The sequence below is a fragment of the Mobula birostris genome, chromosome 17 (assembly GCF_030028105.1).
Source record: "Mobula birostris isolate sMobBir1 chromosome 17, sMobBir1.hap1, whole genome shotgun sequence".
Taxonomy (NCBI): domain Eukaryota; kingdom Metazoa; phylum Chordata; class Chondrichthyes; order Myliobatiformes; family Myliobatidae; genus Mobula; species Mobula birostris.
The window spans coordinates 45483837-45509648 of record NC_092386.1 but is presented as its reverse complement, the minus strand read 5'-3'; the positions used below and the strand labels follow the sequence as shown (position 1 = coordinate 45509648).

The 25812-nt window shown below is 37.6% G+C and overlaps 1 protein-coding gene across 2 annotated transcripts in view; it reads left to right on the top strand.

Moving 5' to 3' along the window:
- Positions 1–23020, top strand: part of ptch1 (patched 1) — a 73249-nt gene extending 50229 nt beyond the window's left edge. For both annotated transcript variants that reach the window (XM_072281644.1, XM_072281643.1), the window contains exons 16-24: positions 2463–2605; positions 3997–4180; positions 9299–9579; positions 11298–11435; positions 12447–12589; positions 15480–15579; positions 18044–18298; positions 19495–20019; positions 20268–23020. In XM_072281644.1, coding sequence (XP_072137745.1) covers positions 2463–2605; positions 3997–4180; positions 9299–9579; positions 11298–11435; positions 12447–12589; positions 15480–15579; positions 18044–18298; positions 19495–20019 — 1769 coding nt within the window. In that variant the 3' untranslated portion in view covers positions 20268–23020. The remainder of the gene's footprint in view (positions 1–2462; positions 2606–3996; positions 4181–9298; positions 9580–11297; positions 11436–12446; positions 12590–15479; positions 15580–18043; positions 18299–19494; positions 20020–20267) is intronic.
- Positions 23021–25812: the final 2792 nt, after the last annotated feature.

The following is a 25812-nucleotide window of genomic DNA, read 5'->3' as shown; positions in this document are numbered from 1 at the left end:
CAGTTTGTAGCATGTTGCACAGTTGCTTTCTTTTAATTGAGGGGGGGAGAGAGAGAGAGAGAGAGAGAGACTTGTAAGTATCTTGAGCATTGCAAAACAAAAGCTGTCAAATGCTCTAAGCTTAACATTGATGTCAGAATGAAGACCATTTGAACGCTCAACCTATTGATGATCTCCCTGAGATCTGCTGCTTGTTTCATTATGAACGTCATTCTCTTGATGTGGATAGTCTGCTTTCAGTTGGTTATAGGTAATGGTACAACGTCAAACTTGTTTTATAATTGGATGGGCCTTTGTTTCCCTTGGGTCAGACACACCTGTGTGAACTGCAACAAGAAGAGCCTGGTCCAATTTTGCAAGGGTTGTCATTTTTATCTAGAGATGATTTCAAATACAATTCATTCCAGATTCTGAATGAATTTGCATCACGCGTGACCTTTTTTTTTCAAAAAGCACAGTTGTGTTCAATTTCTGGGCAGCTATCTTTCATTATTGGTTGGCCAACGTGTTCATTAACGTAGTGCCAGTAGGTATTTGTGGTGATGGGGTGGAAGATAATCCAGTTGCGTGATTATTATTTAGGGAAACTAAGCTTTGAAAGCATGTGCAAACGTAGGCCACACTGAGTGGAGTGCTTTGAAATCACCTAGGTGGTATTTCTGATTTGGTTTCTCTTCATTCCAGGACATGTCTGGGAATGTGTATCAAGTTTGGCAGGTGTACTTTCTGTGCTTTTGAAGCTCTCACCATTGTTTCAAATCAGTTTGTTTTAAGTTGGAGTCTGCAAGTCTACGTGGGAGTTTTTTTTCAATCTGGAATGAGCTAGTTCAGGCCTCAGGCAATGGCATTTGTGCCGGCCTCTTTACCCTTATCTCCTCACAGCTGTAGTTAACCTATCAGATCTGTAATGATGGTTTTGATTACAGCTTCAGTGCAGCTGTGAGGTGGGTCTAAATGTCGGGTATGTGGTTTGTCATCTGCTCACACAGAGGCACGTTGTAAGGGTTGTGGCTTCCTGTTCCAAATCTGATCCGAATTACCTGCTTGGAACAGCCACTGATCTTTGGTACTTTTTTTTTAAAAAAAGGGTGCAGAGCAAAATAGCAGTTCAGAATGAATAGGTGTTGGCTGTGATCTTTACACGTGCTGGCAACAGATCTCACGGCTTGTAAGTGCTGCCCAAGTCAAACAGATGGAATGAATTGAGGACACAGTGCTAGCTCATGCTGTGCTTGAGGAACGGCTGAGTTCCTTTCTCTTTTTAACTTGGATGTTTCGTACTGTTTTCTCTCTGTGCTGTATACATTCTCCTCCAGCCCGTTCTGTGAAACCTGGTATTGCAATATTACCAGTAGAGAAAGCTGTGCATCATGAAGTACACAAGGGTTTGCATATATGTTTTTATGGTTTTCCGTTTTAACAAAGAAGGACACTTGCAGACAGCTTAAAGATATTTAAACATTGAACATGAAGTTGAAGGTTTTGGAGGCAGAAACTATTGGTTTTGGTTTATTACTGTCACATATACCAACTACGGTGAAAAGCATGGCTGGCATTAAACTAGAAAAAGGTAAAACAATAGCAATGCAGAATGAGGTGTAATAGTTACCAAAAGAGCGCAGTGAAGGTAAACGATAAAGTACAAGGTCATAAATGAGGTAAATTGTGAGGCAAAGTCTTTTAAATGTTTTGGGGTAGAATAAATACTTCTGTGCTGGTCACGTTGAAAATGAAGTTGTACATAATGACAATTATAGCATGCAAAATTAATTTTTTGGTATTTTAACAGCTATTATACAAAGCTACTGGATTTCCACTCCTTTGAAGGGTTTTCATGAGGCTATGTTGAGCTTACATCTTCAAGGTGCATATATTCAGTCCTCAAGGGTTTTATTATTAAATACCTTCTAAAGAAATAAAGAGCTTTGAGAGAGCAAAAACTGTAGTTATTTTTATTTAGAGACACAGCACGCAATAGGCCCTTCGAGCAGCAGCCCCTCCCCCCATTTAACCCTAGCAAAATTGAGGGATAATTTACAATGACCGATAACTGATATGTGGGAGAAATCCAGAGCACCCATAGAAAACCCGTGCATTCTACAGGGAGGACATACCGATTCCTTACAGGTGACATCAGAACTGAGCTCCAAACTCTGACGCCCCAAGCTGTAATAGCATTGTGCAAACTGCTACACTACAGTGGTGCCTTAATTTTTGTGGGGGGAATGGATTTTATTCCGGTGTAAACTGGAATAATTATGTGTTAAAAGGCAAAGAGGGTAGAAGTGTTTCCTCAAGGATGATCTTCTAAAGTAGTATTTTTTTTCCTGATCCAATAAGGAAGGGATCAGTTTTTCAATTGGGTTGCAGGCAGTGAGGTTGAAGTCCTTTATGTAAATAAAAAATGATATGTTTTGGAAATGCAAATTATTTACAAAATATTTCAACCTCTTGGTCACCAGGTCTGCAAGACACCTTTGATAGGGAATGGAAAGCTGGAAAGATTACTCACAACAATTACAAAAATGGGTCCGATGACGGTGTTCTGGCGTACAAGTTGTTAATTCAGACTGGCAATATGCAGAAGCCAATTGACCTGAGTCAGGTAAGGCTTTACAAACATATTGACATCTTCTTTATTGACAAGTGGGGAAAAAAATAGCTGAATTTCTTCTGCTGTTTGAGTTACTGCGTGTGAACCCAAAATTTCTTGAACAATTTTGTGGCCTCTCTTGCAGTAATGCATTATTTCTCCACATGGTTTCTGTACACAAGGTTACAGAATTGCAATTTTTTTTTTGTCTGCTTTCATTACCAATGTGAACTCTCAGTGGAACTAGTACTAAGCTCTGAAAAAGCAATTAGGTTCTCGTTCTGGCCATTTGTCTTTTTTGCCTTTCTTTGGCAAAGTCCCATCAGTTATGTTCTGAGAGTAGTCCTGCTTATTCTCTATGTTCTCCGCCATATGCAAGATGACAGTTTTACAGAGCACATTGTTTAAAATTATTATGTGGTGTAGAACGTGTTGCTTTACTGCAGGCTATAGCATACCCGTTAACACTGAATGAATTAAGACACAAAATACTGATTTAGAGTTGTCCTGAATGAATATTTACCCTAGTAAGCTCTAAATACAGTAGTTCATTCTCTACCAGGTGTAACTTGTGGGAATAAGTGTTGGAATTGTAACTTCTGATGTAATTTCCTGTGCCTGGGAGGGAGAAAAGTGTGCCATGCCCACAGGGGTTGCTAGCCACACTGTTTGATTCCGTATACAGCTGAAGGCGTACAGTTGTTGAGAATCCTGTTGATTAATTGAAACCAGAGCTTGTGAATCAAATATTTTTCAGTACTTCTGTCATTCAAAGGAAAAGCAGAACATGACAAGTGTACTTAAAAGATAAACTATACATGTTCCATATATGTCATTTAACTTTTCATTTCCTCCTCCACAATGTGTAAATTTTGGCAATGAAAGCAGCTCCTTTTGACATTAAAATCCATGCTGTTTTCTGTCTGAGGTGAGCATTCTACGGAAGACTGCTCTACAGATGAATGATGCAGGATTCTGCTTCTGTCTGTTTTTGGCGTGGTGTATTATCGGACTATACACAGGTCAAATGAAGCAAATGCTAGCAAAACCTGCACAGATGTTGTTTTATTTTTATAGCTATCCCCCATTTGCTGGGCAGCATTTCCTTTGGCATTAGCAACAGGTTAACCGCGCACAGACGTGAAAATGGACTCTTGCCAAATTTTCTTTTGTTCTCTTTTTAGGTTTGTCTGTTATATTGCTCCAAATGTTGAAATATGTAATAGTACATACTGTAAAATTTGTGATATACTTTGAAGCTTTAATTAAAGCTAGGTTGCGATGTATTCCTTTTGACAGCAGGATTGCTTTGACGATTATGGTGGTTCTTTCACCTCACGGCTGTGAGGTAAATTAATGAAAGAAAAATACTGTGATCTAAATAATTTCTCATCCAATTTCAGTTGACTAAACAGCGATTAGTGAATGCTGATGGAATCATCAACCCTAATGCTTTTTACATCTACCTGACTGCTTGGGTCAGTAATGACCCTGTGGCGTACGCTGCCTCTCAAGCAAACATCCGGCCACATCCTCCTGAATGGGTTCATGATAAGGTGGACAACAGGCCTGAAACTGCACTTAGAAGTAAGTCTACTGTTTTCCCTTTCCCTGTTTGGACCAATTTCTTAACTTCAGTCATTTTCTCTGGCTGATTATAATTAAAGATCTTTTAAGTTCTGTTTTAGTATGGCAGTTATTACTTTAAAGAAAGCAAATGCTATTTTTAGCATCAAAGCCAGATTAGAACAAAGGGGGTGGGGGGGGGAGAGCAGGGACAAAATAGTTCAGTGTATATTTGGAGAAAATCTTAAAATGGACAAGAATTTCAGTCTTCTAGTCAACCATTGATTTCACTTCTACACCATTGTTGGTAGAAATTTATTTGATGCCAATATGTGGTGATGTCACTCACTTACTCGCTACAAGGTTCCAGAAAACAGGAATTGCAGTTCCTGTCTTTATGTAGCCCTTGACAACTGGCTTGATAATCTGTGAAGTGATGATAACAAAAGGATAAATTTTAGATTATGAGAACACTCAGCCTCTTTTACTGTCATTTAGAAATGTATACATGCATTAAGAAATGATACAATTAGCCAGGAATAATTCATCTTTTCTTCTTTGAAAAGTGCTACGGTTTTAGAAAAAGAAAATGCTGCAATGGCTCAGCAGGACAGGTAGCGTGTGTGGAAAGGGAAACAGAGTTGACATTTCAGGTCGAAGGCCCCCTTGGCAGAACTGGAAAAGAGTGAAAACAACTTAGCTTTGAGTTGCAGAAAAGGAGAGGAAAGGATGGATAGGATGAATGGAATATCTCTGATCTATCTCTGAGTGAAGCCAAGATTGCCATGGGGATAAGTTGTAGAAGTCAAAGTTTAATAAGAGACAAAACAATAAAAGCTGAAGTGAGGACATTAGAGAGCAGGAGTACAGGCAAAGGTATGTTAAGAAAGTGCAAAGTGTAAGACTGCCCTGCAAACGGAGACAGGAAAACTGAACTAATGGATGACTTGCAGAGGAAGGGGGAAGTTCTGATACAGACAGAAAGCGGGTTACTTGAAGTTGTAGAATTCAGCATTTAGTCCAGAAGCTACAATGCACCGAGATAGAAGGTGAAGTATTCTTCAAGCATGTATCTGACATCATTATTGTGGCAGGAGGCCACAAGTCCAGAGGTCAAAGTGGAAACTAAAGTGAGATATTGGGGGGCTCTAAGTCATCCCAGTATCTGCAATTTTTTTCCAGTTTTATAATGCCTTTCTTCCTTTACTTCAGAGGAGACAGGAAACCAGTTTAACACCTCAGCCAGGTGATGGCTAGACTGCCAATGCTGCAATTATTCAGACATGCGTCAAAGCACAAAACTAACTTTTATACCTCAGTGAAGTGGGACTGAACTCACTATATTAGAAATAGAAATGCTGGAAACTAAGAGAACACTGGCACTGCGAAATAAGGTGAAACTCGCTGTCAAGTATCCGCAGACTGGTTAAGTTCATAATCTCTGTTGTAATATAGATTGTGTATTCATAAGGAAGTTTGTTATAAGTATCTCTCTACTTGAGGAGGTTAAACTTGTGATAGTGTTGCAAAGGTAAATTCCTGAGAATATGTTGTTTGAGGAGTTGTTAAGCCAACTGAATGTATTCCGCCTTGAACTTAGAAGAATGAGAAGTGATTTCATTGAAGCATATAAAATTCTTACAGGGTTTGACTGAGAGTACTTGATTTTTTTTCAGGGTTTGACTGAGATTTTTTTCGATCTGTTCTGCTCTCTGGTGCCTAGAAGTAGAGGTCACAGTCTCAAAATAAGGATTAGCCATTTGGGGTGAATTGAGAAGAAACCCTCACTGAGGGGGTAATGAATCTATGGAATTGTTTACCGAACAAGGATTTTGAGGTCTAGTCCTTGGCCATAATCAACACTTCTGCAGAAAGATTTATATGGCATCAAGAAGTAAGGTAGCATAGTAGTTAGGTTGCCAGGCTAGCAGTCAAAGTTCTGAACCATTGAGCCAGAGACAAATTTTCTAGCTACTATGTGGGATTGAAATGTGAGTTCAAATAATTAAATGTGTGGAATTAAAGCTGGTCTCAGTATCAACAACCATGAAACTATTGGCTTGTGGCAAAAACCCACTTAGTTCACTAATGTCCTTAAAGGAGGGAAATACACCATCATTTTCTCTTTGGTTTGTATGTAACATCAGGCACACCAGTGTTGTTGACTTTTAACTGCTCCCTCAGTTCAGGGACAGCTATGCCTGGATAATGAATGCTGGCATATCCAACAATGCCCACAACACAGGAACAAGTATGCTGTTCTAATATGTGGGATAATACAGCAAAGTGGCACTGAGGTGGTTGACCATTATTTTATTGAACGGTGAAGCAAGCCCGAGAGGTCAAATGGCTTACTGCTGGTCCTGTTTATTATATTCTTATGTTCAAGGTCAGTCTCTATCAGCTGTAAATTCAAAGGGATTTTGTGTATCGGTAGCTGTGATGTCATCGAGCTTATTGGATAGCCAAGTCCATGACAGCAGGCCTTCCCAACCTTTCTTAAATCCATGGATTATCCAAGGGGTGCGTGGACTCCAGGTTAGGAACCCCTGTATAGAATCGTCATTGAGAGCAAGCTTTGGATGGAATAGCACGACTTTTACTAAAGTTATTATAAACATTTTCACCACGAAGACTGCAGGTGTCAAGAAGGTAGACTTAAGGACAAAACAAAAGTGGGTGGAAAGAAAAGTGGTCTTCCAGGAATGACCGCATCCATTAAATGAAAAACAAGCCCATGTTACTATTCAGTAAAATCCCTCACCGTAAGAAGTTGGGTGGGCAATAGTAAGGCACCTTCTCTGAACAGCTGCAGTCCTCCTGCTGCAAGTGCTCCCATATTGGTGTTCATTAGGAATATCCAGGAATCAAGTGACCATAAAAATGTGATGATATACTCCTAGGTTCAGGGTTGTGTGTAACTCACAGTACAGCCTGTTCTTGCCCTTCTTGGCAGAGAGGTTGGGGAGGTACTTGCAAAGAAGCTTTGAGAAGAGATTCCAGACAATTTAGCTAGTATATCATCACAAATTTCCTGAAATGTTATGCAACAAAACTTCACATTTTAGGGGATTTAATAGTAGGGCTAATTTATGAATACCCCATTCATATCAACTCAAACTGCTTTCTCTTGATTGCTTTTGGAGAAGGCTATGTTTCAAAATAAAACAATCAAAACAAAGAATGAACTGAAAAAATCTTTGGGATTTCACTATATAATATGCAGGCACAGAAATCTCAAAGTTGCTGATGTTTTTGTGATGTTATGACAGTGACTCTGGTGATCTTGACAGTACAATAATAAAACTTGGAACTTATTATAGAATTATGATGCCTTCAGGAGCTTGGGGATTGTAAATTGGAGCAAGGTGTGGAAAGCTCTTAATGAAGTCCATCAAAATTATTTATAAAACATTATTTTCTTATAATAATATAGTAAATGAATCATTTTAAAAGAATGCATTGCGTTCTGGCGCCCCTGCCTAAATTCTGTTTTCAAAAATAACTCAAACTTCCATGTAAACCTTATCACTTTTCTAAAAAAAAAAGAAAGCTGTAGGCCAAATGAGGGGAAATATTACATGTGTATTTTTGTTCTAGAATTCATTATATTTCCTGTCAGAAAGGAACATGTATTACTCCCTCCACAGACTGTAAAGGCTTTTGCATAACCATTAGTCAATGATATGATACCAGTATGTGGGTTCTTGCACACCTGTGCTTCATCACCGTAATTCTGTGGAGTATTGACCAGGGAGGGGGGTCCTTTATGTCTCCAGGAGAGAACTTGGACTGATTTAATTTCAATTCAGGTTTCAGTTATATGACTGCTTGCTAGTTGAGGTTATTGGTCTGCTGAGCGAGCTCCTGAAAATGTGATTGGATAATGAAGTTTCACTGTATTCCAAACCCTGGAGCCTGGTGGCAGCCAGCCAAGTCTTGTCTTAATGAAAATTTATAGTTGAGATTATAATAGGGCAAATCATGTTTAGCAAGTCAGTTGAATGACCCTGCAGGGTCTGGAACACACAGCAGCAAAAACTAAATGCTGGTTTTGTTGGGGATTTTTTTTTGGTAGTCTTGCATTTAAGTGAAAGGAAAGGTATTCAGTTTTTTTAAAAAAAACATTAGACTTGCAAATGTAAAGATATTTTTGCATTTTGATTTTTTTAACAAAAGCTCAATTGTCATATTTATGATCAAACTTGGGTTCACCAGTTAATTAGGTCTGAATATTTAAATTTTATGCCTCTGAGGCCACCCAGATACAAACTTCTCATATGGATTCAAAAACTGATTCTGTACATAAATACAAAGTGTTGTGATTATAGTTTACAAATGTTATTATTATTTTCTAATGTTATTTAGATTAGTAATATGTGTATAGATATATAATTATATTGGCAAGAAACTTAAATTATATAATTGGTTTTGCAATGAATTGTGGCTCTTGGAGTGAAGGAGTTGAATTGTATTGCTTTTAAATGATGGACCAATTTGTTCTACTTTTCATTTTTTTTTGTAGGGGGACCAGATAGATATCTATCTGAAAGGTTTTCACAAAGAAGTTTTAAGCTTTTACCAAAGAATTATCTGAAGGTTGCTGCACAAATGATACAGCAGTTTTATTGGTGCTGTAAAGTAAATTGGAAAGGTGGTGGTACTGAAATTTGGCAAGGGTGCTATCTTCAAATTTGTGGAATACTTGCATCTTAAGTATTCCTTGTTCTGTGCCCTGCTCAAAGTTCAATTTCATTCCTAGTCGAATCATTTATCCTCCTTTCCCTAATTCTGTCTTCATTTTGTCATGTAGGCACTAACATCAAAAAGAAATCTATAGCAAGCAGAAACTCAAGATATTTTCACTTCCACACAGGAGCTTTGGTACTGATTGTATAAGCTCAAGAGCTTGGCTAAGATTAGCGAATTTGGCACAGACTAGGATCTGAACTTGGGCCTGATCTGAACTGTAGGGACAGTTATTTCTTTGTAGGCTTAGGAAATTCCTTACTTGCTAAGTAATTTTGATTTACAATAGTAGAATAAATCTAAGCATAAATAAGTCTCGTTCGCACAATTCAGAGAGCAATGAAAATGCAAGTTTTTATATAATTGTAAATTGATTTTTTTTTTGTTTAGTTCCAGCAGCTGAGCAGATTGAATATGCCCAGTTTCCTTTCTACCTCAATGTACTGCGTGAAACATCGGACTTTGTGGAAGCTATTGAAAAAGTCAGAAATATCTGCAGCAACTTCACTAACCAAGGTCTTGCCAGTTATCCAAATGGCTATCCATTTTTGTTCTGGGAACAATACATTGGGCTCCGACATTGGTTGCTGCTAGCCATCAGCGTAGTCTTGGCATGTACGTTCTTGGTGTGTGCCCTTTTCCTGTTGAACCCGTGGACAGCTGGGATCATTGTAAGTTTAGAAGGCGCTTTGTTCCTGCTGAATTCCTTTTGGTATAGCTCTTTAGTCGGGAAAGGTTTTGTTTATGTCTGGGTATGCCTGTGACATCATCCATGAGGTGTTTATTCGGCTTGGAAAAATGACGGGTGAAAATTTCAGCAGTGGAAAGAAAAACCAGGGGTTAGTTTCAAGCTTAGCAAAGAGTATGTCATCTGTAGCAATAAATGTGCTCTTGCTTTGACTAATTTCAGGGTGAGAGCAAAATTGGTGAAAGCATTAGAGGTGGTTAATAATACCAGATGTGAACTAATTAACAGATACTATAGCAAATTTTGTGTATCAGTATGTTTTCTGAAGAGAAATGTTTAGTATGCAACATGTTGAATGGAATGTTCAATGATTTAAGATTTTGCCCTGAAATTTCGTTGAAGTTTAATGTGCTTTCACGTCAAAGGCTGCAGGACTTTCTTAAATAGATTAGTTGGTCAGAACATGAAAGAAAAATTCTGTATTTGGTTTCTGTTTTGCACTATTGAAACATCATTGAAATTCTGTGTGAAATTTAGTAGCTGTTTCTATTGGGGTACATATTTCTTTGTGTCGCAACTAGATAGAAAGGTGTCTTTGGCTCAAATTTAATCATACTAGACCAATTCTTTAAATTTAAGGAGCAAAGAGACCAGTAATTTGAAACACATTAGCTGATAGAAGTCTTTGGAGGACTTTTGTACACCCAGATACATCAATACTTACAAAACATTTGAAGAAGTATTTAGGATAGTCTAGATTTCTTTCTGAACCTCTGCAGTGTGGTTTTTGCCCCTACACAACACAAACAACAACTCTGAATCTGACCCAGGTGCAGTCTCCTTCTTTGTCTTTGTCACAGACCTGACACTGATTTTACACAGGAGAGCTCAGCATCCTCCTTGCCCAGCTCTTCAGCCACAAGGGTATTACCCTAGTTGCAACATCATTCAATCATGTGTAGCTAGAGAACCCTGCACACTCTCATCTTGGGTTTGCAGTTCTGGAGACTCCGAAATGCCTTTGCTCCCTATTCCTATTTTTCACTTGCATGTTGCATTATGAATGTATTATACAAATATGTCTACATCATTTCACAAATTATTTAATAAGCTTCTTGTCCTTTCCATCATAGATACCATCTCTGTAATGTTATCTTTCTCTGCTTCTGCCTCAGTCAGTCTACTGTTAACAGTGATCCATGTTTTAACTTACACTGGACTTGATTATTTCAGTGCTTTCCAGGCAAGCTTTCATCATCCACCCTCCATAAACTCACCTCATCGGCATCCCAAACCAATAATTCTGCCCTCATTGGCCCATAGGCTGTTCATCACCCTCCTTAATATCATCTTTGGTTCAGAACACTTTTATTGTTTCACCTTTTTACTAAGTGCTATAAGTTTTAAAAAGGTACTTTCAAATTGGGTTGTTGATGAATACTATTTTGTAGTGTGAGGTGGAGGCACTGTATCTGCAAGGTGAGGGAATTGCTCTGTTGCTTCGTGTAGAGAGCTCTATCAGAATCTGTGAAACTCAAAAATGCAAGGCTTTAAAATCACTTTTTAGAACATTTTTAACTGCTTTTGAAAAGTTTTTGAAGAGGTTAATATTAAGTCTGTTGTGGGGGGAATATCCAATCAAATTATGAAATTCTTATAGCAAGCTAATTTAATTTCATGTTTTTTTTTAACCCCATTAAGGTATTGGTTCTAGCATTGATGACAGTGGAACTTTTTGGAATGATGGGTCTCATTGGAATAAAGCTGAGTGCAGTTCCTGTAGTGATCCTTATTGCCTCTGTTGGAATTGGGGTGGAATTCACTGTTCATGTAGCTTTGGTATGTCAACCATTCTTCACTGACTTGTGTTTATGACAAATTGAGTAGAAACAATGCATGTAGTTTATTACAAGCCATTCTGAGCAGCTGTATTTTCCAGATTTAAGACTCGTACAAATCTTTACTACTTACATGTAGAAATTCTTAAATTGAAAAATATACCAAGAAAAATATTTTGGTTACTTTCAAGTTACAAATATGGTGTTTAATTTGAATATGACTTTGAAGTAGGTTAGGTCAGAATGGTCTCTTAAATTTTGTGTATCAGTAAGTATTTGATAACATGCCTTGAGTAAAGTCCATCTTTGAAAATGTAAATTAAAAGAAGTCATGAAATAAAGCCTTCACTAAATGGAAGTTAACTGCATGTTTCAATAAAAGTAAAAATATTTCTGCTTAACATAGTGCGGCAAATCTTGTCTATGTGCTCATTTTGTATTTGAGGAATACATGAATCCATATGCTTAGTGTAGTAGGATCTGACTGTTGAAGCACCTTCTGTACATAAGGATCCACATGGCTGAAAACAGCCTTTTGAAAAATATTGTTGAAGTACTTCAAATAAGACATTGTTTGTCAGAATGAAATCATAAATAACAATCAGTTTAAATGCAGCTTGGTTTACTTTATGATGAGAAAAAGGGAAATTTTAAACAATAGAACTGAAGAGTCACCATATGGATGATGGATGTCATTTTACATACACATTTCTGTTTGGCACAAATGTTCTGGGTTAAACATCTTCCTAACCGTTTGCCGTAACTAAGTCCCATTAAAACCCAAGAACAATTAGATAAATTGTTCTCTTTTTTTTTTAAGATTCTTCGACATCATTGGATTAAAAGTTATTAAATAAGAAGGATGATTTTTCTACTTTTTTGGTTAAAATGTACCTGAGATAATTAATTTGCAAGGCAAAACCACAGCTGAGCCATTAAAAGGGCTTTTTAGATTACATTTAATGTATTTTAGTAAATCCATACCTGACACCATTGATTTTATTATCTACAGGCTTTTTTAACAGCCATAGGAGACAAGAATAGACGGGTAGTTCTTGCACTGGAGCAGATGTTTGCACCTGTGCTAGATGGAGCTGTGTCAACACTTCTTGGCGTTCTCATGCTTGCTGGTTCTGAATTTGACTTTATTGTACGGTAAGGGATTACTGTTCTTCTTTAGCGCCAGAAATTCTGTACCTCATTTGCCATGTTCCTTTTGAACTGCGTGGTCATCTCATCTTAAACTTTGTACTGCTTTGTCACTGATGCTAACTGTAAATTGTTTTGCTGTTAAACCTTCGAATAATTCATAGGCTAAAATGTATTTTTAAACTAATGTAATGGTGACTGATTGAGAATTATTTTACCCCATTTGCTTTTTAACCTTTGTCAAGTCTGTGATTTTCATAATTCCAACAAAGGGAAATGACTAATTCCAACCTATTGGGGCTTGGGGTTCCTATACTTTTTTACAACTCACCTGGGCCCAATGAATTGAAAGGAAGTATAGAAACTAGGTCCACTTTGAGTTGGGAGAGGAGCACAACAAACTGCACCTGGTGAGCCACGTGCCAAACTATCGGGAATTCCAAATGAGTCAGATAGTCAATTATCAGAGTTTACTGGGCTTATTTAGGGAGCTGGTGCGTTTTTTTCCCCCTAATTATGAATTAAATTATATGATTGAATTGTAATTATGGATACAATATTTTGTAGTTTATTTATTGTAAAGTGAGAAGCCTGTTGGGCTTTTTGTCTTTGCTACAGTAGAACTGACCTTGGGCTGTACATGTTTTTATAAGTGAAATATAAAATAAACACAGAATTCTGTTACAAGGGTGGGGATGGGGCTCAAAGGCAGCTTTCAGTGTTTTTTTGAAATAGGGCAGCCAATAAGCTAAATGACAATGATTGCTTAATTTTTGCAATATATTTGAAGTAAACAGACCATTTTTTGGTTATAATGTAATCTCTCCTTAACATGGTTCTGTTATTCGTATGATATTATTTACTGGTTTATATTGAGTTATAATGATAAAGACTATACTTGGCTAACGAAATCACAAATGGATATCATTACTAGTAGGAAAAGAAGATAGTCACTGCTACTTGATGTAATCTTTATTTTAAGAAAATTTTGCATTTGGTATTAGACTAATTGTGCTGCTGTACAATGATGTCCTTTAAAGTCTTATCCATTGTTGTGCCCTAGAATCCTTTATTCGTAAGTGTATCTACAAGGCTTCTCCCAGGTAGAATAAATACTAAAGATATTCTCCTTTGGTCTCCTTTGGTTAGAAGTTTACTTTGCATTTATGAAGATTCCAGGGAAATCTTGAAATCTAGAGTAGTTAACCATTTGGGCAATGGTATGGTTGAATAAATCTTTTTGTGAAGATGACGCTGGCGAGACATGGCAATGCATTGCAGGCAACGAACAAAACTAGTAACAATTCTACTAAATATACTTCCTCGGGACTACAATTACTGCAATTTGCAGCCTGTAATTTTCCACTGGGAGGTGTGTTTTTGAACTGTCTGTACGGCCTGGCTTTTTTGTGGTACCCTGACATATTTGGCGAACTGGACTCTTGAGAACGCAGTTACTGCTGAAGTGACCATTGCTGGAGCAGACTTGGGACTAGACTCAAACTTCAGGCTGGATTGAAGCTGAGGGGCCCAGATCCGAGAGCAGATATCAAACTGATGTTTGGCCGATTGAAGCGCCAGGGCAGATTAAGGCGTCGAGGCCAAGGTGATGGACAAACCGGTGTTCAGCTCACTATTCCTTGTGGCTTTATCCGCTTCAATGCTGAACTGACTGTTGAAGTACAGCCTTCAGCCACTGGCACTCGCATCAGCATCCGTGGCTGTGGACGTGTTTTCAGGGTCTCTGTGGTTCATGTTCTGTGGATTGTTTGCACGTTTTAAAAAAAAAATAATTTACATTATTTATTCTTTCGCTCACATTGAATGTATGACTGTCTTTGAATCTCAAAGTTGTACTGTATATGTGTATATATACTTTAATAAATGTATTTAATCCCTGACCCAAAACAAGAGTATTCATGGATACTTAATTATACTACAAAAGATTTGGTTTGCACTGCAGTGACGCTGTTGTAAACTGCTCCTGTAAACTGTCAAATTAGTAGCATTTTGTGGCAGAATCTTGGTTTATGCTCTATAATGTATTTTAATATGAACTATTTAATAAAACTGCAATTCAGCATCTCTAAGTGGTGGACACAAAAAGTTTTGATACTTTGTGAGGTGATGGTTAGATATTATTGATCTCAAAGGAAATTAGTGTCACAGTAGCATTACAAGTGCACAGACATACAAATACTAATTGAGAAGTAAGAAACAACAAAAATAAGTTGCTTCAAACAGTCTAACAGGAGGGGGTCATCACTTCCCCAGCTACAGGTTAACTCATTATAGAGCCTAATGGCTGAGGGTAAGAATGATCTCATATAGTGCTCTTTAGAGCAGCACAGTCATCTTCTTTAGTGAGAAATAGCAGTGTTTCACAATGGGTTAGCTGCCTGATACTTTTCTTCCCCTGCCTCTAGACCAGGGGTACCCAACTTGGGGTCCATGGACCCCTCAGTTAATGGTGAGGGTCCATGGAATAAAAAAGGTTGTGAACCCCTGCTCTAGACTAACTTGTTTAAATTCTACACCCTTTGCTTCATTACTTTGCTTCTGCTGGGGTTACAATAATGGGGCCTCTTTCATTGTTCATGCTGTATGAACCTCTGGTCATTCGCTCCACGTTCCATATTTTTCTGTATGTGTAACAACTTCATGAATAACAGTTCATACTGTTGTCAATATAATTAACCAACTAATTTACTCTTCTCTCTTTTTGGTCAACTAACACTGTTGTTGTAGGATATATCCTCAGTGATGTGAAAGGTAAATAATTGCTGTGATATTTTTCTTTGAATTTATATTTACACTAAGGTTTGGTTTTATGTACAAAAAATTAGCATTTTAAGGAATTCCTTGAAATTAATTGCGCTGTTCTTTATTATTACAGGTACTTCTTTGCAGTCCTAGCTATCTTAACCATTCTGGGTGTTCTCAATGGGTTAGTCTTGCTTCCAGTGCTGCTGTCTTACTTTGGACCACTTCCAGAGGTATGTTTCTCATTTTCTTCATGATAACTGTGGTATACTTGTACTTCTAATGAGTTGATATTAGAATGAAAGTAAGTTTGCTAATACTGTATTCTGACTATAGGCAATCAAAGTCCAGAGAAACAGCACAACAATGTTGTTGTCTGATTTCTATCATATAAAATCTTCAAGCGTGGCTTGGGGTTGGTGTACTTAAGCCATTAAAGTTGTGCTTACCACAAAGTCACTTAGATGCAGATGATGAATTTTTGCCGCATTGCAAAAACTGCAAAAGAAAACATTTATTTAAAATGTTGCCCACAAAAGATATAAGGATTTAAATGCTAGCTTGAACAGATTCACGAGCACCAGGTTCAGTTTTGATCCTTGTACCACTAGGAAACTATCAACCTTATCAAATAGTGGCTTGGTCAACCAAGAAAGGAAACTTGAACACACTTGGCATATTACTGATGTGCCATCAATTGCCACATTTGACTTCATCATGTTGAGCTTTCCATTGTCTTAATTGCAAAGCAGATGGGGTCTCCAGATTGTTATCTTGCCTGAAATATGGGGGGCTCGGGCTTGCATTGGAGTGTGAGCTTAGCTGCTCAAATCTGACTGCTTTATTTCTTGAAATGAAAATTCAACTATCTGCATCATGGCCAAAGAACATTGTCCAACTACTTCAATTCTGAGCTGTTTTTCCATCATCAACCACCTTCTCTTTGTAATGTAATTCCTTCCACGAGATTGAGGCTTTGCTCCCATGATCTTTACAGCTTACCCTTTAACCTGTACTGACTCCTTTGTGGGGCATTGTTGTTTGAACTTTCCCTGTTCACCATCACTCTTTCCTTTTTAAAACTGTTGGCTATACGTTCCCGCTCAAGAAATTTCTCCTTTGGTTCCTCTGTTCTCACCCACCCAGTGAACCCTCACTGAAGCTTTTTGTTACCTCTGGTTAGTCAGACAGGATCTGAACTAATGACTGATAACTATTCCGGTTTAATCCATGGCTTTCAAAAAAAAGGTTTATATTGTCCCTTGACATTATCCTAGGCAACTTGCTCACCAACAAAAATAAACTAACTGATCTGTAACTCGTGCAAGTTACCAGACCACAATTCCTGTAGAACAGGCGATCTGAAAAATGATGCCAAGATCTTCTATATTTCCCTCCCTTACTTCTCTTAGCAATTTGGGACATACAGTGGATTCCAGTTAACTGGGACTCTTCAGAACCATTTTGGCCCAACTAAGTGGATGCCCGAAATAGCGGAAGGTTCATGGAAGTAGTTACAAAGGTATAAAATAGACAAACTGAATAACAAATTCTGTATTTATATGAAATACAGAGCAAATTAGAACATTACCAGTACTACTACAATACTATAAAGCTACTTATTAGTTCCTAATACTTGTCCACAGAGGAATTCATCTGTATTCTCGTCTTTTGACAATAAATGCACAAAATCAGTGCCGATAATGGACTGGCTTCATACAATGCTGTCGATGATTATTTCTTCCAAATCTTCATTTTAGTTGTAACATTCAAGATGATTGTCGATATCTTCAAATTCTTCGTAGTTTCTAACCTGTTGATGTAGTTAAATTGTTTCATTTTTCACTCCCAGCCGTTTCTAGCACCTCCAAGCCTGACTGCTTGAACCTCAGTGAGCAAAACAGTTCTGAGTTGTCTTGCCAACTATTAGTGACAAAACATCGCTGCCTTTTTAAGACAAACATGCACAACTGATGCTATTTTAAAAACTTTTCACTTAAAGCACTGTGTAGTGTCTAATGGCCACACAAGTGCGCGTGACTGACACTAGTTAGAAACCAGCCTCCTGCCCCAGTTAAGTGGTATAGTGTCCCAAATAAATTAAGGGAATCTCTGCTATTTTCTCCAATTGTTTTTGTTCTTTAAGATTTGTCCCAATTAAGTGGCTGACCTGATTAACCAATGGACCAATTAACTTGAATTCATTGTATTTAGTTTGGAGTTGTCAGTTTATCCAGTTTCAAAAATTCTATATCATTTACTATTTTTCCAACATTAAGTGTTTTTACACATTAAAACTCTGTGCGAGCCAAGTAATTTCTGCAGAAGAAAGTGTTAAAGTTTTCATTCTATTGAATTCCACCTTTTCAGATGTTCATAGCTCACATTCCCAGCTTTTGCTGGTCGCTAGCCTTTGCCACCATCTTTCAGCCAACACCATAGCTACTTGTCATCCAATTTTTTTTTTTTTTTGGTTTCCACTCCTTCAAAGGCCACATTTTATTTTCTGTTCTTCCACCACTTGATCGCAATTAAAATATTATATTATCCTTAAATTTTTCTGGTTCTGATGTAATCATCGACTGAGTTATTAACTCTGCTTTTGGTGAATTATTTCAGACTTTAAAACACCACCTCACTGTAAACAGAGAGAAGAATTCCCAAAGATTACTAATCATTCTTCACATTTGTCCATAGATCTCACCTTCCGAAGGAAGAACAAGGTTGCCTACTCCATCACCAGAGCCACCACCTCGAGTTGTGAGATTTGCAGTTCCACCTGAACAAGGGAATAATGGATCTGATTCTTCAGATTCTGAATTCAGCTCTCAAACTACAGTTTCTGGGATTAGTGAAGAACTTAAGCATTATGAATCCAGCCTCAGTCCTGCAGCACCACCTCATCAAATCATGGTGGAAGCCACAGAAAATCCTGTCTTCCCCAGGTCTGCAGTAAGTGAAGCCAATCTTTTGAAAAAAAAATTCTTTGCTTATCATTTTCTTTCAAAGTTATATAGACCCTGGAATGATTTCAATAGAGTACAGATCTGGACTCCATTATTTAACAAAGGAGGGAGGGAGAGAAAAAAGGGAAATTACAAACCTGTTACCCTAGAATCTATCTTAAAGCAAAAAACATCAAAATGTTTGGAAAATATTAATGCGATAGTGCAAGACCAACCTGGATCTTTGAAGGGAATTTGCGTTTGACTAATCGGTTGGAATTCTTTGAGGATATTTCTGTTATTGTAGGAGGATTGGTGATTAGTGGGAATGTGATTAGCAATGTGCATTTAAAGAGGCTTCAAGGAGATGCACATATATTATACACGTGTGCAGAGCAATGTGGTAGACAGTACATCGTAGGTTAAATAGCGATTATGTATTTCAGTTTGTAAAAAAAAAACAACTGAGTTATTTTGAATGGAGTGAGATTGGGAAAAGATATGTTCAAAAGGACTCTGATATCCTTGTACATGCAGATGCAGCAAGCTGTAAGGAAGGCCATGTTTGTGGATGTTTGTTGCAAAAGGATTTGACTTCAAGGAAAAAAAACACCTTTGCTTTATTATGTAAGGCCTTGGTGCAACCATATCTGGAGTAGAAACAAAATCTGCTAGAAACACTCAGCAGGTCAAACGGCATCAATGGAAAGAGAAGACACAAAATATGAACTGTTTCTCTTTCCATGGATGCTGCCTGACTGACGAAATCTTTGCAGTACTTAGCTGTTTATTCTGGAATGCCAGCAGCTGCAGGTTTTTGATTTCTATAATTTAGTCTCCTTTTCTAAAGAGGAATATTTTTGCTGTAGATAGAATGCCAGGAAGATACACAAGACTGATTCCTGAGATGACACATTTATCATACAAGGAGAGATTAAATAGGCTAGAACCCTATTCGCTAAAGTTTCGAAGAGTGAGAAGTGACCTCATTGGAATGCACAAGTGACTTAATGGATCAAAAGAATCTAAGAACATAACATAAGAAATGGGAGCAGGAGTAAGCCATTTGGCCCATCGAATCTGCTGAACCATTTAATAAAATTATGGCTGTTTTGAACCGAGACGAGAAGTTTCTTCACTCAGAATCCTTACGTTGTTATTGTGAATACTTCCTTACCATTTGATAATTCACTTTATTTTCAGGTGGTTCAGCCAGAATCCAGATTCCATCGGCCAAGACCAAGGCCACCACCCGCACAGAACATCAAACATCAGCAGTCCCGGAGGAGTTGCAGGGACCACGGTTCGGAGGCAAGGGAAGGGTTTCGACCGCCTCCTTGCAGACCGCGTGTGGATGCTTTTGAAACTGCTCACGATGGGCATTCCAGAATAAGCAATAATGATTATTCGAGTCATAGGTCACATTTTCATAAGACAAGGAATCCAACGTTCACTGCCAGTGGTGCTTCTGCACCAACGTACTGCCAGCCTATCACTACTGTGACTGCTACGGCCTCAGTCACTGTTGCTGTCCATCCTCCAATCCCCAGCCAAAATGCATTTGGAGGATGCCCCCATTATGAGGAATACAGTGAAACCGATGAAGGGGCATTTGTTGATCCTCATGTTCCCTTTGATGCACACTATGAAAGAGACTCAAAGGTGGAAGTTTTAGAGTTGGAGGACGTTGAATGTGAAACACAGAGCAATGGAAACAAAACACATTAGGTAGGTTTACGAGGGAAGTTTGGTGAAAGATGCAATATTGTTTAAAACTATTTTGAACAGATAAATTACATTAGGTAGATAATTAAAACAAATTGTTTCTTCGAGCAGATAGAAAATAACTGATTTAATTACATTTATGTTAGTAAATCATACTACATTCAAGAAAGATGATGGTCTGAAAACTATTATACGATGTGAAAATATTGTTATCATTAACTAATAGTTTTACTTTCTTTTTACTATTACAGAATGGAATTTTTGATATGGCCAAAGATGGGAAAACAATTAATTTGCATAGTCTGATCCTGAAAGCTACAGGCTATAAACACAGGCGATCTTGAATTGTGAAAACAGTTTACTGTAACTGTTAATCTATTGTATTTGTTAAATATTGCTTCTCTATAATATTTAAAGGATGTATACATATGTATTATACAAATGTACAATGTAAAGTAGGTATAATTTTGGGAGTTGTAAAGCTCCAGTAAATGGATTGGGAACAATTTTATGTGATCCATATGTTATGTACATTGATCTGTTTATCTGTGCCACATTTAAGCTTAACTTAGTCATAAATGTCAGCATATGTTGCTGCTGCTTGAAATATTGTATAATTGTATAATTATTCTATGCAAATATTGCTCATGTGATAGGATTTTGTAAAGGTACACATTTTGTTAAAATATTTTAATTTTGTATATCACAGATCTGTGGTAGTATAAAATGTTCACTGTTAACTTACAAACACGCTATGCGTGGTTCATGACCAGATATGAAGAAAAGCACGTTAATCTTTATGACCTTGATAGTTGTAGTTATTTGATTCTTTTTGTGGTGTATTATACGTGTCCATGTTGTTTTAATTTAACCCTTAGTGTGTGTGTATGTGTATATTTATTGACACCCTCAGATGCTTTGAATGATAAACTGTATCTGCAGTTTCTAACTGTCATACTAACAAAGCGACAGTTTTTAATTTTTTTATTTATTGTCAATCTATGTTTTTGCAAAATTCCCACCAGTAAGCTCATACACTGTTTTCTTTAGCGAAGATTTGTATATTTGTAAAAATACATCCAGTCAAGTGAACTTGTGAAAGGAGGTTTAACTGCAGTTCCATCTTTATTTGTAAATATGTAGAGAGGCGCACAGGAACTATGCCTTCAAAACACTGGTTTATATTAATGTTAAGTTCATCTACTGTAATACATGTTTGGCATCATTGTACTCAAACCAAGTGGGTAGACAAGGTCATAATTCTCCAACAGCAACCTCAATTAATTTTTTTATACATATAAATGTAATATATGGAAGAATTACAAACATTTCCTACATTCCAACAGCAGTTGCACTTCAAATGTATTTATTTGGCTATAGTGTTTCGAGGGATCTGTGGATCATGACCTCCAGTGTCTCATTTTCTTTCTGTTGAATATTCTGAAATCAAATTAACAAGAACTTGAAGCACAATCGTCACTTAATGATTATCCAGGTGCCTCATTTAGATGTTTTAATATATGGCGAATGAACGTTGATCGGGGAAAAAATTGCTTTTGTAATATTTGTAACAGGCATCCACATAAAATTCATATGTGAATGCATTTATTAATTCATAATTATCAATTATATAATCAAATGCATTGAGATAACAAAGGAATTCTATACAATTAAGAAATATGTTCATCAAAATATTTCAGATGTTCAGTATTGGATCTACCACCATTTATATATTTCCCTAACTTGAATTTATGGAAAGGAAAATTAGGAAAGCTTTATAATGAACAGCCAATTTTAATGCTAACACCAAAAGTTCAGATTGAATTTTGCATATCTTTTTCAATTATGCCACTTTGATTGAAGTAACAGATGATGCCAAATTGTGTTTCAGATAAGCTATGTTTGTTTTCTCTTTTAAGTGTTGGGAAGAAAAAGCTACTGCCAATAGCACACTAAGGGTTAACCTTAATTGCCTTTTTAATATATTGAAAGAACCCCTGGCATTGAAATGTGTGTGATATTCTATATGGCACTTGCAGTGACCCATTATCATCCAGAATTCACAAAAAAATGTATGGTGTTAATTGGAACTAACTTCAGCTGCCATAGTATAAATGGTGTCAAAAGTTCAGAGTGGCTTCCCACTGCTTTTGCTTTAGTGTACATCAATTCTCACCAGCTATTCCCCCACCCCACCCCCCTTTATTTGTTTAATAGCACAGAGTCTATCAGAAGCAAATATATGTTTGTGTACTCTCTCCTCTCCCTCCTCCACTATCTGCTGCTTCTGCACATTTTCTCCTATAGTCATACTGGCAAAGGGAGAATTTCTCAATGGCTGGCAACTATGTTTTTAAGAAAAATTGTATTTTTGTGATATTTATATTTTTGTATCATAAGATTGTTTCTTACAGAATTTGTATGCCAGTTTATAACAAAAATGCAGGGATTTTTCTGTTTGAAACATTATTACAGTAATGTTTTACTTTGTAATGGATTTTTAATCTGTATAAAGTGCTTACTAATGTTAATAACTAAATAGGAAAGATATATAACAGTTACATTAAGAACGTAGATTTTAGTATGAGGATGCAAAAGGAAAAATATTCAAACTGGGTTTCATTGCCTGCCAGTGTCGGTAGGGGTGAGTTTGTTTCATTTCAGTTACAAAGATAAATGTATGCCATATAATTTATTTATATGAAAATTTATTTTTGTAGTGTACATAGTAGTCATCAAGTCTTTTGACAGAAGTATATTTTTAAAGAGTTTATATGTAATGATGCCATTGTGTTGGATCATAACTGAGACAGTTTCAGTGCACACTTTCATTATAACTTACAATTGGAGAAGATGTTTTACAGTGTTAAAAAGAAAGCAACTATTCTAAATGTTACTTAATTTGGTTTCAATTTCCATGGAAAACGTGCCTTGTTAATTTTATCCATTTTACATCATGGGAAATGGATATTGTGCAAGCTCCCTAAATATTAATGTTCAAACACTGATAGAATTTCTAACAAATAAAAATAATATAACTTAACTTTGGAATGGTGTCCTTTAATACTTTGGCTTGTGTGTAAATGTTTTGAATTTCCAGTCATACACCACAAGGTTTGTTCAGGGAAAACTTCGAGTTAGAAAAAGTGTATGCAGTACCAAAAACAGTTTATTTATTCACTCATCCAAGCTACATGTTCCTTGAGAACTTCTTTTGGTTGAGTTAGGCAAACAATTGTAAGTATGTTCAGTTGCAGTATGCAGTTATTAAAAACAGATCAACAGAATATCAGAGGCCACCAGAATTTGTGTAAACTCACCTCTGTCTTCTATCTCCCAAGTGGAAACAGTTTATATTGATGCAAATTGCACAGATAAGAATGATCTATGGTGATCTTAAAAAATAAGTTGACTGAATAGTTATAAGAAAAAGTTTGAGAACTGTTTGCATTTACCTGGTTACCTGTATTTATTACTCATTAAATAGGATCAAATCTTCATCTAAGTCACGATAATAGACAAACACAATCTGCCTAAGCTAATAACAGAAATAATTGTATATTTTGTGTCTTTATTGACACATTTGTTGAGGCTGGAAAAAATATGTGAACCCTTGTATTTAATTACTGGTGGAACTTTCTTTAGTAGCAATAACCTCTGCCAAATGTTTCCTGTAGCTGCTGATCACACTTGTGCAACAGTGAGGAGAAATGTTAGATTATTTCTCCACACAAAACTGTTTCAGTTCATCAATATTTCTGGGATACCTTGCAGGAACATCCTTCTCAGGTCATGTCACAGCATCTCAATCGGGTTAAGGTCTGGACTCTTAACTTGGCCATTCCAAAACAAGTTTTCTTTGCCTCTAATAATGGTTTTAGAAACAAAACCTACAGCACAATATAGGCCCTTTGGCCCACAAAGCTGTGCCAAACATGTCCTTACCTTAGAAATTAGAAATTAGGTAAAACTAGGGTTACCCATAGCTCTTTATTTTTCTAAGCTCCATGTACTATCCAGGAGTTTCTTCAAAGGCCCTATCGTATCCACCTCCACCATGGTCGCCGGCAGCCCATTCCACTCACTCACCACTCTCTGCATAAAAAAAAAACGTACTCTGACCTCTCCTGTGTACTTACTTCCAAGCACCTTAAATCTGTGCCCTCTCGTGCTAGCCATTTCAGCCCTGGGAAAAAGTCTCTGACTATCCACACGATCAATGCCTCTCATCATCTTATACACCTCTATCAGGTCATCTCTCATCCTCCGTCACTCCAAGGAGAAAAGGCTGAGTTCACTCAGCCTATTCTCATAAGGCATACCCCCCAATCCAGGCAACATCCTTGTAAATCTCCTCTGCACCCTTTCAATGGTTTCCACATCCTTCCTGTAGTGAGACGACCAGAACTGAGCACAGTATTCCAAGTGGGGTCGGACCAGGGTCCTATATATCTGCAACATTACTTCTCGGCTCCTAAACTCAATCCCACGATTGATGAAGGCCAATGAACCTTATGCCTTCTTAACCACAGAGTCAACCTGCGCAGCAGCTTTGAGTGTCCTATGGACTCGGACCCCAAGATCCCTCTGATCCTCCACACTGCCAAGAGTCTTACCATTTGTACTATATTCTGCCATCATATTTGACCTACCAAAATGAACCACCTCACACTTATCTGGGTTGAACTCCATCTGCCACTTCTCAGCCCAGTTTTGCATCCTATCAATGTCCCGCTGTAACCTTTGACAGCCCTCCACACTATCCTTAACATCCTCAACATCTGTGTCATCAGCAAATTTACTAACCCATCCCTCCACTTCCTCATCCAGGTCACATAAAAATCACGAAGAGTAGGGGTCCCAGAACAGATCCTAGAGGCACACCACTGGTCACTGGCCTCCATGCAGAATATGACCCATCTACAACCACTCTTTGCCTTCTGTAGGCAAGCCAATTCTGGATCCACAAAGCAATGTTCCCTTGGATCCCATGCCTCCTACCTTTCTCAATAAATCTTGCATGGGGTACCTTATCAAATGCCTTTCTGAAATCCATTTACAGTACACCTACTGCGCTACCTCCATCAATGTGTTTAGTCACATCCTCAAAAAGTTCAGTCAGGCTGGTCAGGCACGACCTGCCTCTTAGGGTCTTTTCCATCAACTTACCAGCCACTGAAGTAAGACTCACTGGTCTATAACTTCCTGGGCTATCGCTACTCCCTTTCTTGAATAAGGGAACAACATCCGCAACCCTCCAATCCTCCAGAGCCTCTCCAGTCTCCATTGATGATGCAAAGATCATTGCTGGAGGCTCAGCAATCTCCTCCCTCACCTCCTACAGTAGCCTGGGGTACATCTTGTCTGGTCCCGGTGACTTATCCAACTTGTTGCTTTCCAAAAGCTCCAGTACATCCTCTTTCTTAATGTCTATATGCTTGAGCATTTCAGTCCGCTGTAAGTCATCCCTACAATTGTCAAGGTCCTTTTCTGTGGTGAGTACTGAAGCAAAGTATTCATTAAGTACCTCTGCTATCTCCTTCGGTTCCATACACACTTTTCCACTGTCACACTTGATTGGTCCTATTCACTCATGTCTTATCCTCTTGCTCTTCACATACTTGTAGAATGCCCTGAGGTTTTCCTTAATCCTGCTCACCAAGGCCTTCTCATGGCCCCTTCTGGCTCTCCTAATTTCATTCTTAAGCTCCTTCGTGCTAGCCTTATAATCTTCTAGATCTCTATCATTACCAAGTTTTTTGAACCGTTTGTAAGCTCTTCTTTTCTTCTTGACTA